We start from the raw sequence: 15,314 nt of genomic DNA on the forward strand, positions 1-15,314 counted from the left end.
TGCGCTGCTGAATTGGAGCAGAGTTTCTATTGGTTGGTTTTGGTGGGCGGGGCCTGCGCTGGTGAATGGGAGCAGAGTTTCTATTGGTTGGTTTTGGTGGGCGGGGCCTGCGCTGGTGAATTGGAGCAGAGTTTCTATTGGTTGGTTTTGATGGGCGGGGCCTGCACTGGTGAATTGGAGCAGAGTTTCTATTGGTTGGTTTTGATGGGCGGGGCCTGCGCTGGTGAATTGGAGCAGAGTTTCTATTGGTTGGTTTTGATGGGCGGGGCCTGCACTGGTGAATTGGAGCAGCGTTTCTATTGGTTGGTTTTGATGGGCGGGGCCTGCGCTGGTGAATGGGAGCAGAGTTTCTATTGGTTGGTTTTGATGGGCGGGGCCTGTGCTGGTGAATGGGAGCAGAGTTTCTATTGGTTGGTTTTGGTAGGCGGGGCCTGTGCTGGTGAATTGGAGCAGAGTTTCTATTGGTTGGTTTTGGTGGGCGGGGCCTGCACTGGTGAATTGGAGCAGAGTTTCTATTGGTTGGTTTTGGTGGGCGGGGCCTGCACTGGTGAATTGGAGCAGAGTTTCTATTGGTTGGTTTTGGAGGGCGGGGCCTGCGCTGGTGAATTGGAGCAGAGTTTCTATTGGTTGGTTTTGGTGGGCGGGGCCTGCGCTGGTGAATGGGAGCAGAGTTTCTGTTGGTTTCTCTCCTGCTGTCCTGCAGCAGTTCTCCAGACTAATACGGCGCATGAAGTTAATAAGCTACTATCATGTCAACCTGCCGCTGAGAGTCATGTAGGCCTGGACATGTGTGTCAGAAGGAAAGGCAGGGGGGAGGCAGGAGGGGGGATTAACTCACAACTGCAGCAGTTGTGAGGTTCGTCTCACGGAGGTAAAGCGAGGAGGGGGGGCGGGGGGTTAGACTGAACTCCTATTACCCCCCCACACACACTATTTGGATGCAGACACACACAAACAATGTCTCTCTGGACTTGCCATCATCAGCATCAGTCAGACAGTGATGAGACATATCATATGATGATGGAAATGAGTTTGCATCATGGAAGGTCAGAAAAGTCCTGTTTTAGATTCCACCTGCTCTTTCATGTGGTCCAGCACCGCCTGATGACCCAAACACAATGCAAGTTGGAAATAGTTGGAAACAACTTCTGCATTTAAAAATATATTTAATAATCATCATCATCATCATCTTCATGCTGCTTATCCGGGGTCGGATATATATATTTAATATATTTATTAAAATAACAAATAATATTGTGTCGTGTTTGTGTGTGTGTGTCTGCATCCAAATAGCAGTGTGATTGGATAATAAAGACACAAATTTCTCTCCATAAAGACTCTTTCATGCCAAATAACAGGAAGTGACACTACTTTTACTGTTTTTACTAAATGGAAATATTGGTTTCTATTGGTTTTTATTGCACTCAGTTTAGAATTTTATCCAATTTGAAGATGAATTTTGCATTTTGTGAAAGTTAAGGAATGTCCTGGTGAAGTATGGGATTCCAAAGTACCAGTCTGTATCTACAACCATCATTCATGATGTCTCTGGTTTGTTTCACTGGTCTTTATCCTGCAGCAGAGACGGACATCAGGCGTTAACGTGGAAACAGAGGAGATGGGAGATAAACACAGCCAAGGAGACCTCCGTCTGAGCTTGGAGGAGGTGAGGAGGTGTGATGGGACTAAAGTCCAGTCCCTCCAGGATTTCATTCCAGACTGCTTCATTCCAGAGAAACCGGCTGCCGTTGTTAACGTTAAGAAACAGAAACATGACTCAGGTTCAGGTTCTGGTCATTAGCTTACTGCAGTTCCCTACTGGCAGGTCTGCCTGCATGCTGGTTAAACCTCTGCAGATGATCCAGAACCAGCAGCACGTCTGGTCTTCAACCAACCCAAACTGGTTCCTGTCACTCCGCTGCTGATCCCACTTCACTGGTTTCCAGAGCATCAGATTCAAAGCTCTGCTTCTGGTTAACAAAACAATAAGTCAAACGTCTCCTGTGTACCTTCACTCCTTCATCCAGACCTACACTCCCTCTCCACAGCTACGTTCCACCAGTGGAAGACGCCTCGTGTTACCACCACAATGTGGGACTAAATCACCAGCCAGACTCTTTTCCTCTGTTGTTCCACGATGGTGGAATGATCTCCCAAACTCTGTCTGATCTGCAGAGTCCTGATCCGCTTTAAGCTGCAGACTCAGCTGTTCAGTTCTGCTCTTAGTTTTACTGTGTTCATCAGAGGAGCTGGAGAACCTGGTCCAGTCGTTCACGACCGATACTGCTGGATTCATTCTCTGTATTTTACATTGTTTACATACATTGGACCATCAGTCCACCATCAGTCCACCATCAGTCCACCAGGAGTCCACCATCAGTCCACCAGGAGTCCACCATCAGTCCACCATCAGTCCACCATCAGTCCACCAGGAGTCCACCATCAGTCCACCATCAGTCCACCATCAGTCCACCATCAGTCCACCATCAGTCCACCAGGAGTCCACCATCAGTCCACCATCAGTCCACCATCAGTCCACCAGGAGTCCACCATCAGTCCACCATCAGTCCACCAGGAGTCCACCATCAGTCCACCATCAGTCCACCATCAGTCCACCAGGAGTCCACCATCAGTCCACCATCAGTCCACCAGGAGTCCACCATCAGTCCACCATCAGTCCACCAGGAGTCCACCATCAGTCCACCAGGAGTCCACCAGGAGTCCACCATCAGTCCACCAGGAGTCCACCATCAGTCCACCATCAGTCCACCATCAGTCCACCAGGAGTCCACCATCAGTCCACCATCAGTCCACCAGGAGTCCACCATCAGTCCACCATCAGTCCACCATCAGTCCACCATCAGTCCACCATCAGTCCACCATCAGTCCACCAGGAGTCCACCATCAGTCCACCATCAGTCCACCAGGAGTCCACCATCAGTCCACCATCAGTCCACCATCAGTCCACCAGGAGTCCACCATCAGTCCACCATCAGTCCACCATCAGTCCACCAGGAGTCCACCATCAGTCCACCATCAGTCCACCAGGAGTCCACCATCAGTCCACCATCAGTCCACCATCAGTCCACCAGGAGTCCACCATCAGTCCACCATCAGTCCACCATCAGTCCACCAGGAGTCCACCATCAGTCCACCATCAGTCCACCAGGAGTCCACCATCGGTCCACCAGGAGTCCACCATCGGTCCACCATCAGTCCACCATCAGTCCACCATCAGTCCACCAGGAGTCCACCATCAGTCCACCATCAGCCCACCATCAGTCCACCATCAGCCCACCAGGAGTCCACCATCAGTCCACCATCAGTCCACCATCAGCCCACCATCAGTCCACCAGGAGTCCACCAGGAGTCCACCATCAGTCCACCATCAGTCCACCATCAGTCCACCAGGAGTCCACCATCAGTCCACCATCAGTCCACCATCAGTCCACCAGGAGTCCACCATCAGTCCACCATCAGTCCACCAGGAGTCCACCATCAGCCCACCATCAGCCCACCATCAGCCCACCATCAGTCCACCATCAGTCCACCAGGAGTCCACCATCGGTCCACCATCAGTCCACCAGGAGTCCACCATCGGTCCACCATCAGTCCACCAGGAGTCCACCATCAGTCCACCAGGAGTCCACCATCAGTCCACCATCAGCCCACCATCAGTCCACCAGGAGTCCACCATCAGTCCACCATCAGTCCACCAGGAGTCCACCATCAGTCCACCATCAGTCCACCATCAGTCCACCATCAGCACACCATCAGTCCACCATCAGTCCACCAGGAGTCCACCATCAGTCCACCATCAGTCCACCATCAGCCCACCATCAGTCCACCATCAGTCCACCAGGAGTCCACCATCAGTCCACCATCAGTCCACCATCAGTCCACCATCAGTCCACCAGGAGTCCACCATCAGTCCACCATCAGTCCACCAGGAGTCCACCATCAGTCCACCATCAGTCCACCATCAGCACACCAGGAGTCCACCATCAGCCCACCATCAGCCCACCATCAGCCCACCATCAGCCCACCATCAGTCCACCATCAGCCCACCATCAGTCCACCATCAGCCCACCATCAGTCCACCAGGAGTCCACCATCAGTCCACCATCAGTCCACCAGGAGTCCACCATCAGTCCACCATCAGTCCACCAGGAGTCCACCATCAGTCCACCATCAGTCCACCAGGAGTCCACCAGGAGTCCACCATCAGTCCACCAGGAATCCACCAGGAATCCACCAGGAGTCCACCATCAGTCCACCAGGAGTCCACCATCAGTCCACCATCAGTCCACCAGGAGTCCACCATCAGTCCACCAGGAATCCACCATCAGTCCACCATCAGTCCACCAGGAATCCACCATCAGTCCACCAGGAGTCCACCAGGAGTCCACCACCAGGAGTCCACCACCAGGAGTCCACCACCAGGAGTCCACCACCAGGAGTCCACCACCAGGAGTCCACCAGGAGTCCACCAGGAGTCCACCATCAGTCCACCATCAGTCCACCATCAGTCCACCATCAGTCCACCAGGAGTCCACCATCAGTCCACCATCAGTCCACCAGGAGTCCACCATCAGCCCACCATCAGTCCACCAGGAGTCCACCATCAGTCCACCATCAGTCCACCAGCAGTCCACCAGCAGTCCACCATCAGTCCACCATCAGTCCACCAGCAGTCCACCATCAGTCCACCAGCAGTCCACCAGGAGTCCACCATCAGTCCACCAGGAGTCCACCATCAGCCCACCAGGAGTCCACCAGGAGTCCACCACCAGGAGTCCACCACCAGGAGTCCACCACCAGGAGTCCACCAGGAGTCCACCAGGAGTCTACCAGGAGTCCACCAGGAGTCCACCAGGAGTCCACCAGGAGTCCACCAGGAGTCCACCATCAGTCCACCATCAGTCCACCATCAGCCCACCATCAGCCCACCAGGAGTCCACCAGGAGTCCACCATCAGTCCACCAGGAGTCCACCATCAGCCCACCAGGAGTCCACCATCAGCCCACCAGGAGTCCACCATCAGTCCACCATCAGTCCACCAGGAGTCCACCATCAGCCCACCAGGAGTCCACCAGGAGTCCACCAGGAGTCCACCAGGAGTCCACCAGGAGTCCACCATCAGCCCACCATCAGCCCACCATCAGCCCACCAGTAGTCTACCAGTAGTCTACCAGGAGTCCACCATCAGCCCACCATCAGCCCACCAGGAGTCCACCATCAGCCCACCAGGAGTCCACCATCAGTCCACCATCAGTCCACCAGGAGTCCACCATCAGCCCACCAGGAGTCTACCAGGAGTCTACCAGGAGTCCACCAGGAGTCCACCATCAGCCCACCATCAGTCCACCATCAGTCCACCATCAGTCCACCAGGAGTCCACCATCAGTCCACCATCAGCCCACCATCAGCCCACAAGGAGTCCACCATCAGCCCACCATCAGTCCACCAGGAGTCCACCATCAGTCCACCATCAGTCCACCAGCAGTCCACCATCAGTCCACCATCAGTCCACCATCAGCCCACCATCAGCCCACCAGGAGTCCACCATCAGCCCACCATCAGCCCACCATCAGCCCAGCATCAGTCCACCAGTAGTCCACCAGCAGTCCACCAGCAGTCCACCATGAGTCCACCAGGAGTCCACCAGTAGTCCACCATCAGCCCACCATCAGTCCACCATCAGTCCACCATCAGTCCACCAGTAGTCCACCAGCAGTCCACCAGCAGTCCACCAGCAGTCCACCAGGAGTCCACCATCAGTCCACCATCAGTCCACCATCAGTCCACCATCAGTCCACCAGGAGTCCACCATCAGTCCACCATCAGTCCACCAAGAGTCCACCACCAGGAGTCCACCAAGAGTCCACCACCAGGAGTCCACCAGGAGTCCACCATCAGCCCACCAGGAGTCCACTAGGAGTCCACTAGGAGTCCACTAGGAGTCCACCAGGAGTCCACCATCAGCCCACCATCAGCCCACCAGGAGTCCACCAGGAGTCCACCAGGAGTCCACCAGGAGTCCACCATCAGTCCACCATCAGTCCACCATCAGCCCACCAGGAGTCCACCAGGAGTCCACCAGGAGTCCACCATCAGCCCACCATCAGCCCACCATCAGCCCACCAGGAGTCCACCATCGGTCCACCATCGGTCCACCATCGGTCCACCATCGGTCCACCATCGGTCCACCATCGGCCCACCATCGGTCCACCATCGGTCCACCATCGGTCCACCATCGGCCCACCATCAGCCCACCATCAGCCCACCATCAGCCCACCATCAGTCCACCAGGAGTCCACCATCAGTCCACCATCATTCCACCATCAGTCCACCAGGAGTCCACCATCAGTCCACCATCAGCCCACCATCAGTCCACCATCAGTCCACCATCAGTCCACCAGGAGTCCACCATCAGTCCACCATCAGTCCACCAGGAGTCCACCATCAGTCCACCAGTAGTCCACCATCAGTCCACCAGGAGTCCACCATCGGTCCACCATCAGTCCACCATCAGTCCACCATCAGTCCACCAGGAGTCCACCATCAGTCCACCATCAGCCCACCATCAGTCCACCAGGAGTCCACCATCAGTCCACCATCAGTCCACCATCAGCCCACCATCACTCCACCAGGAGTCCACCATCACTCCACCAGGAGTCCACCAGGAGTCCACCAGGAGTCCACCATCAGTCCACCATCAGTCCACCAGGAGTCCACCATCAGCACACCATCAGTCCACCATCAGCCCACCAGGAGTCCACCATCAGTCCACCAGGAGTCCACCATCAGTCCACCATCAGCCCACCATCAGTCCACCATCAGTCCACCATCAGTCCACCAGGAGTCCACCATCGGTCCACCATCAGTCCACCAGGAGTCCACCATCAGTCCACCATCAGCCCACCATCAGCCCACCATCAGTCCACCATCAGTCCACCATCAGTCCACCATCAGTCCACCATCAGTCCACCAGGAGTCCACCAGTAGTCCACCATCAGTCCACCAGGAGTCCACCAGGAGTCCACCATCAGTCCACCATCAGCACACTATCAGTCCACCATCAGTCCACCAGGAGTCCACCATCAGTCCACCATCAGCCCACCATCAGTCCACCAGGAGTCCACCATCAGTCCACCATCAGTCCACCATCAGTCCACCATCAGTCCACCATCAGTCCACCAGGAGTCCACCATCAGTCCACCATCAGTCCACCATCAGCACACCAGGAGTCCACCATCAGCCCACCATCAGCCCACCATCAGCCCACCATCAGCCCACCATCAGTCCACCATCAGCCCACCATCAGTCCACCAGGAGTCCACCATCAGTCCACCATCAGTCCACCAGGAGTCCACCATCAGTCCACCAGGAGTCCACCATCAGTCCACCATCAGTCCACCAGGAGTCCACCAGGAGTCCACCATCAGTCCACCAGGAATCCACCAGGAATCCACCATCAGTCCACCAGGAGTCCACCATCAGTCCACCAGGAGTCCACCATCAGTCCACCAGGAGTCCACCATCAGTCCACCATCAGTCCACCAGGAATCAACCATCAGTCCACCATCAGTCCACCAGGAATCCACCATCAGTCCACCAGGAGTCCACCAGGAGTCCACCACCAGGAGTCCACCACCAGGAGTCCACCAGGAGTCCACCAGGAGTCCACCAGGAGTCCACCAGGAGTCCACCATCAGTCCACCATCAGTCCACCAGGAGTCCACCAGGAGTCCACCATCAGTCCACCATCAGTCCACCAGGAGTCCACCATCAGCCCACCATCAGTCCACCATCAGCCCACCAGGAGTCCACCATCAGCCCACCATCAGCCCACCATCAGTCCACCATCAGTCCACCAGGAGTCCACCATCAGTCCACCATCAGTCCACCAGCAGTCCACCAGCAGTCCACCATCAGTCCACCAGGAGTCCACCAGGAGTCCACCATCAGTCCACCAGGAGTCCACCATCAGCCCACCAGGAGTCCACCAGGAGTCCACCAGGAGTCCACCAGGAGTCCACCAGGAGTCCACCACCAGGAGTCCACCACCAGGAGTCCACCAGGAGTCCACCATCAGTCCACCATCAGCCCACCATCAGCCCACCAGGAGTCCACCATCAGTCCACCAGGAGTCCACCATCAGCCCACCAGGAGTCCACCATCAGTCCACCATCAGTCCACCATCAGTCCACCAGGAGTCCACCATCAGCCCACCAGGAGTCCACCATCAGCCCACCAGGAGTCCACCATCAGCCCACCATCAGCCCACCATCAGCCCACCAGTAGTCCACCAGTAGTCTACCAGTAGTCTACCAGGAGTCCACCATCAGCCCACCAGGAGTCCACCATCAGCCCACCAGGAGTCTACCAGGAGTCCACCATCAGTCCACCATCAGTCCACCAGGAGTCCACCATCAGCCCACCAGGAGTCTACCAGGAGTCCACCATCAGCCCACCATCAGCCCACCATCAGTCCACCAGGAGTCCACCATCAGTCCACCAGGAGTCCACCATCAGTCCACCATCAGTCCACCATCAGCCCACCATCAGCCCACAAGGAGTCCACCATCAGCCCACCATCAGTCCACCAGGAGTCCACCATCAGTCCACCATCAGTCCACCAGGAGTCCACCATCAGCCCACCAGGAGTCTACCAGGAGTCCACCAGGAGTCCACCATCAGCCCACCATCAGTCCACCATCAGCCCACCATCAGCCCACAAGGAGTCCACCATCAGCCCACCATCAGTCCACCAGGAGTCCACCATCAGTCCACCATCAGTCCACCATCAGTCCACCATCAGCCCACCATCAGTCCACCAGCAGTCCACCATCAGTCCACCATCAGTCCACCATCAGCCCACCATCAGCCCACCATCAGCCCAGCATCAGTCCACCATCAGCCCAGCATCAGTCCACCATCAGCCCAGCATCAGTCCACCAGCAGTCCACCAGCAGTCCACCAGCAGTCCACCAGGAGTCCACCAGGAGTCCACCATCAGCCCACCATCAGTCCACCATCAGCCCAGCATCAGTCCACCAGTAGTCCACCATCAGTCCACCATCAGTCCACCAGCAGTCCACCAGCAGTCCACCAGGAGTCCACCAGGAGTCCACCAGTAGTCCACCATCAGTCCACCATCAGTCCACGAGGAGTCCACCAGGAGTCCACCATCAGTCCACCATCAGTCCACCAAGAGTCCACCACCAGGAGTCCACCAAGAGTCCACCACCAGGAGTCCACCAGGAGTCCACCATCAGCCCACCAGGAGTCCACCAGGAGTCCACCAGGAGTCCACCAGGAGTCCACTAGGAGTCCACCATCAGTCCACCAGGAGTCCACCATCAGCCCACCATCAGCCCACCATCAGCCCACCAGGAGTCCACCAGGAGTCCACCAGGAGTCCACCATCAGTCCACCATCAGTCCACCATCAGCCCACCAGGAGTCCACCAGGAGTCCACCAGGAGTCCACCATCAGTCCACCAGGAGTCCACCATCAGCCCACCATCAGCCCACCAGGAGTCCACCATCAGCCCACCAGGAGTCCACCATCAGCCCACCATCAGCCCACCATCAGTCCACCATCAGTCCACCAGGAGTCCACCATCGGTCCACCATCGGTCCACCATCGGTCCACCATCGGTCCACCATCAGTCCACCATCAGCCCACCATCAGCCCACCATCAGTCCACCATCAGTCCACCAGGAGTCCACCATCAGTCCACCATCAGTCCACCATCATTCCACCATCAGTCCACCAGGAGTCCACCATCAGCCCACCATCAGCCCACCATCAGTCCACCATCAGTCCACCAGGAGTCCACCAGCAGTCCACCATCAGTCCACCATCAGTCCACCAGGAGTCCACCATCAGCCCACCATCAGCCCACCAGGAGTCCACCAGGAGTCCACCACCAGGAGTCCACCACCAGGAGTCCACCACCAGGAGTCCACCATCAGTCCACCATCAGTCCACCAGGAGTCCACCATCAGTCCACCAGGAGTCCACCAGGAGTCCACCAGGAGTCCACCATCAGCCCACCATCAGCCCACCAGGAGTCCACCATCAGTCCACCAGGAGTCCACCATCAGTCCACCATCAGCCCACCAGGAGTCCACCATCAGCCCACCAGGAGTCCACCATCAGCCCACCATCAGTCCACCATCAGCCCACCATGAGTCCACCATGAGTCCACCATGAGTCCACCATCAGTCCACCACGAGTCCACCAGGAGTCCACCATCAGTCCACCATCAGTCCACCATCAGTCCACCAGGAGTCCACCATCAGTCCACCATCAGTCCACCATCAGCCCACCAGGAGCCCACCAGGAGCCCACCAGGAGCCCACCAGGAGTCCACCATCAGTCCACCATCAGTCCACCAGGAGTACACCATCAGTCCACCATCAGTCCACCATCAGCCCACCAGGAGTCCACCAGGAGTCCACCACCAGGAGTCCACCACCATCAGTCCACCATCAGTCCACCATCAGTCCACCATGAGTCCACCATGAGTCCACCATCAGCCCACCAGGAGCCCACCAGGAGTCCACCAGGAGTCCACCATCAGTCCACCAGGAATCCACCATCAGCCCACCATCAGCCCACCAGGAGTCCACCATCAGCCCACCATCAGCCCACCATCAGCCCACCATGAGTCCACCATGAGTCCACCATGAGTCCACCATCAGTCCACCATCAGTCCACCAGGAGTCCACCATCAGCCCACCATCAGCCCACCATGAGTCCACCATGAGTCCACCATGAGTCCACCATCAGTCCACCATCAGTCCACCAGGAGTCCACCAGAAGTCCACCATCAGTCCACCATCAGTCCACCATCAGCCCAGCATCAGTCCACCAGTAGTCCACCAGCAGTCCAACGGATGTCCACCAGCAGTCCACCAGCAGTCCACCATCAGTCCACCAGTAGTCCACCAGTAGTCCACCAGGAGTCCACCATCAGTCCACCAGGAGTCCACCATCAGTCCACCAGGAGTCCACCATCAGTCCACCATCAGTCCACCAGCAGCCCAGCATCAGTCCACCATCAGTCCACCATCAGCCCAGCATCAGTCCACCAGCAGTCCAACGGTTGTCCAGCATCAGTCCACCAGCAGTCCACCAGCAGTCCACCAGGAGTCCACCAGGAGTCCACCATCAGTCCACCAGGAGTCCACCATCAGCCCACTATCAGTCAACCAGGAGTCCACCATCAGTCCACCATCAGTCCACCATCAGTCCACCAGGAGTCCACCATCAGTCCACCAGGAGTCCACCAGGAGTCCACCAGGAGTCCACCATCATTCCACCAGTAGTCCACCATCAGTCCACCAGGAATCCACCATCAGTCCACCATCAGTCCACCATCAGCCCAGCATCAGTCCACCAACAGTCCAACGGTTGTCCACCAGCAGTCCACCAGCAGTCCACCAGCAGTCCACCATCAGTCCACCATCAGTCCACCATCAGTCCACCAGTAGTCCACCAGCAGTCCAACGGTTGTCCACCAGCAGTCCACCAGCAGTCCACCAGTAGTCCACCAGTAGTCCACCATCAGTCCACCATCAGTCCACCAGTAGTCCACCATCAGTCCACCATCAGTCCACCAGCAGTCCACCGGTAGTCCACCAGCAGTCCAACGGTTGTCCAGCATCAGTCCACCATCAGTCCACCAGTAGTCCACCAGGAGTCCACCATCAGTCCACCATCAGTCCACCATCAGTCCACCAGTAGTCCACCATCAGTCCACCATCAGTCCACCAGTAGTCCACCATCAGTCCACCATCAGTCCACCATCAGTCCACCAGTAGTCCACCAGCAGTCCACCAGCAGTCCAACGGTTGTCCACCAGCAGTCCACCAGCAGTCCACCAGCAGTCCACCAGTAGTCCACCAGTAGTCCACCATCAGTCCACCATCAGTCCACCAGTAGTCCACCATCAGTCCACCATCAGTCCACCAGTAGTCCACCAGCAGTCCAACGGTTGTCCAGCATCAGTCCAGCATCAGTCCAGCATCAGTCCAGCAGCAGTCCAGCAGCAGTCCACCATCAGTCCACCAGTAGTCCACCATCAGTCCACCAGTAGTCCACCAGTAGTCCACCAGTAGTCCACCATCAGTCCACCATCAGTCCACCAGTAGTCCACCAGTAGTCCACCATCAGTCCACCAGTAGTCCACCATCAGTCCACCATCAGTCCACCAGTAGTCCACCAGTAGTCCACCATCAGTCCACCATCAGTCCACCAGTAGTCCACCATCAGTCCACCAGTAGTCCACCATCAGTCCACCATCAGTCCACCAGTAGTCCACCAGTAGTCCACCATCAGTCCACCATCAGTCCACCATCAGTCCACCAGTAGTCCACCATCAGTCCACCATCAGTCCACCATCAGTCCACCAGTAGTCCACCATCAGTCCACCAGTAGTCCACCAGTAGTCCACCATCAGTCCACCATCAGTCCACCAGTAGTCCACCATCAGTCCACCAGTATTCCACCATCAGTCCACCAGTATTCCAGCATCAGTCCACCATCGGTCCACCATCAGTCCACCATCAGTCCACCAGTAGTCCACCATCAGTCCACCATCAGTCCACCAGGAGTCCACCATCAGTCCACCATCAGTCCACCACCAGTCCACCACCAGTCCACCATCAGCCCAGCATCAGTCCACCAGTAGTCCACCAGCAGTCCAACGGTTGTCCAGCATCAGTCCAGCATCAGTCCAGCATCAGTCCACCAGCAGTCCACCAGTAGTCCACCAGCAGTCCACCATCAGTCCACCATCAGTCCACCAGTAGTCCACCAGCAGTCCACCAGGAGTCCACCAGGAGTCCACCATCAGTCCACCATCAGTCCACCAGTAGTCCACCAGGAGTCCACCATCAGTCCACCATCAGCCCACCAGGAGTCCACCATCAGTCCACCAGGAGTCCACCATCAGTCCACCAGCAGTCCAACGGTTGTCCAGCATCAGTCCACCATCAGCCCAGCATCAGTCCACCAGCAGTCCAACGGTTGTCCACCAGCAGTCCACCAGCAGTCCACCAGCAGTCCACCAGTAGTCCACCATCAGTCCACCATCAGTCCACCAGTAGTCCACCATCAGTCCACCATCAGTCCACCATCAGTCCACCAGGAGTCCACCAGTAGTCCACCATCAGTCCACCATCAGTCCACCATCAGTCCACCAGTAGTCCACCAGTAGTCCACCAGTAGTCCACCATCAGTCCACCAGCAGTCCACCAGCAGTCCACCATCAGTCCACCATCAGTCCACCAGGAGTCCACCAGCAGTCCACCAGCAGCCCACCATCAGCCCACCATCAGTCCACCAGGAGTCCACCATCAGCCCACCAGGAGTCCACCAAGAGTCCACCACCAGGAGTCCACCATCAGTCCACCAGGAGTCCACCATCAGTCCACCATCAGTCCACCAGGAGTCCACCATCAGTCCACCATCAGTCCAGCATCAGTCCACCAGTAGTCCACCAGCAGTCCAACGGTTGTCCAGCATCAGTCCACCAGCAGTCCACCAGGAGTCCACCATCAGTCCACCATCAGCCCAGCATCAGTCCACCAGTAGTCCACCAGCAGTCCACCAGTAGTCCACCAGTAGTCCACCAGTAGTCCACCATCAGTCCACCATCAGTCCACCAGGAGTCCACCATCAGTCCACCAGCAGTCCACCAGGAGTCCACCATCAGTCCACCAGGAGTCCACCATCAGTCCACCATCAGTCCACCAGTAGTCCACCAGTAGTCCACCAGTAGTCCACCATCAGTCCACCATCAGTCCACCATCAGTCCACCAGTAGTCCACCAGTAGTCCACCAGTAGTCCACCATCAGTCCACCATCAGTCCACCAGTAGTCCACCATCAGTCCACCATCAGTCCACCAGTAGTCCACCATCAGTCCACCAGTAGTCCACCAGTAGTCCACCATCAGTCCACCATCAGTCCACCAGTAGTCCACCATCAGTCCACCAGTATTCCACCATCAGTCCACCAGTATTCCAGCATCAGTCCACCATCAGTCCACCATCAGTCCACCAGTAGTCCACCATCAGTCCACCATCAGTCCACCAGGAGTCCACCAGGAGTCCACCATCAGTCCACCATCAGTCCACCACCAGTCCACCATCAGCCCAGCATCAGTCCACCAGTGGTCCACCAGCAGTCCAACGGTTGTCCAGCATCAGTCCAGCATCAGTCCACCAGCAGTCCACCATCAGTCCACCAGTAGTCCACCAGTAGTCCACCATCAGTCCACCATCAGTCCACCATCAGTCCACCAGTAGTCCACCAGCAGTCCACCAGGAGTCCACCAGGAGTCCACCATCAGTCCACCATCAGTCCACCAGGAGTCCACCATCAGTCCACCATCAGTCCACCATCAGTCCACCAGCAGTCCAACGGTTGTCCAGCATCAGTCCACCATCAGCCCAGCATCAGTCCACCAGCAGTCCAACGGTTGTCCACCAGCAGTCCACCAGCAGTCCACCAGCAGTCCACCAGTAGTCCACCATCAGTCCACCATCAGTCCACCAGTAGTCCACCAGTAGTCCACCATCAGTCCACCATCAGTCCACCAGGAGTCCACCAGGAGTCCACCATCAGTCCACCAGGAGTCCATCATCAGTCCACCATCAGTCCACCAGGAGTCCACCATCAGTCCACCATCAGTCCACCAGGAATCCACCATCAGTCCACCAGGAGTCCACCATCAGTCCACCATCAGTCCACCAGGAGTCCACCATCAGTCCACCATCAGCCCAGCATCAGTCCACCAGTAGTCCACCAGCAGTCCAACGGTTGTCCAGCATCAGTCCACCAGCAGTCCACCAGCAGTCCACCAGTAGTCCACCAGTAGTCCACCATCAGTCCACCATCAGTCCACCATCAGTCCACCATCAGTCCACCAGTAGTCCACCATCAGTCCACCATCAGTCCACCATCAGTCCACCAGTAGTCCACCATCAGTCCACCATCAGTCCACCAGTAGTCCACCAGTAGTCCACCATCAGTCCACCAGTAGTCCACCATCAGTCCACCATCAGTCCACCAGTAGTCCACCAGTAGTCCACCATCAGTCCACCATCAGTCCACCAGTAGTCCACCATCAGTCCACCATCAGTCCACCATCAGTCCACCAGTAGTCCACCATCAGTCCACCATCAGTCCACCAGTAGTCCACCAGCAGTCCAACGGTTGTCCAGCATCAGTCCAGCATCAGTCCACCAGCAGTCCACCATCAGTCCACCAGTAGTCCACCAGTAGTCCACCATC

The 15,314-nt window shown here is 56.8% G+C and overlaps 1 protein-coding gene across 3 annotated transcripts in view; it reads left to right on the forward strand.

The window, feature by feature from the left end:
* Nucleotides 1-15,314, forward strand: part of ttll5 (tubulin tyrosine ligase-like family, member 5) — an 80,200-nt gene that overhangs the window by 32,532 nt on the left and 32,354 nt on the right. Inside the window, exon 15 of one of the 3 annotated variants that reach the window (XM_079254248.1) lies at nt 1,580-1,666. The exons of 1 other annotated variant lie outside the window; for it this stretch is intronic. In XM_079254248.1, coding sequence (XP_079110374.1) covers nt 1,580-1,666 — 87 coding nt within the window. The remainder of the gene's footprint in view (nt 1-1,579; nt 1,667-15,314) is intronic. One more of the 3 variants, XM_079254249.1, reaches the window with a different exon arrangement.

Source organism: Telmatherina bonti (assembly GCF_933228915.1).
Source record: "Telmatherina bonti genome assembly, chromosome: 15".
Taxonomy (NCBI): Eukaryota; Metazoa; Chordata; class Actinopteri; order Atheriniformes; family Telmatherinidae; genus Telmatherina; species Telmatherina bonti.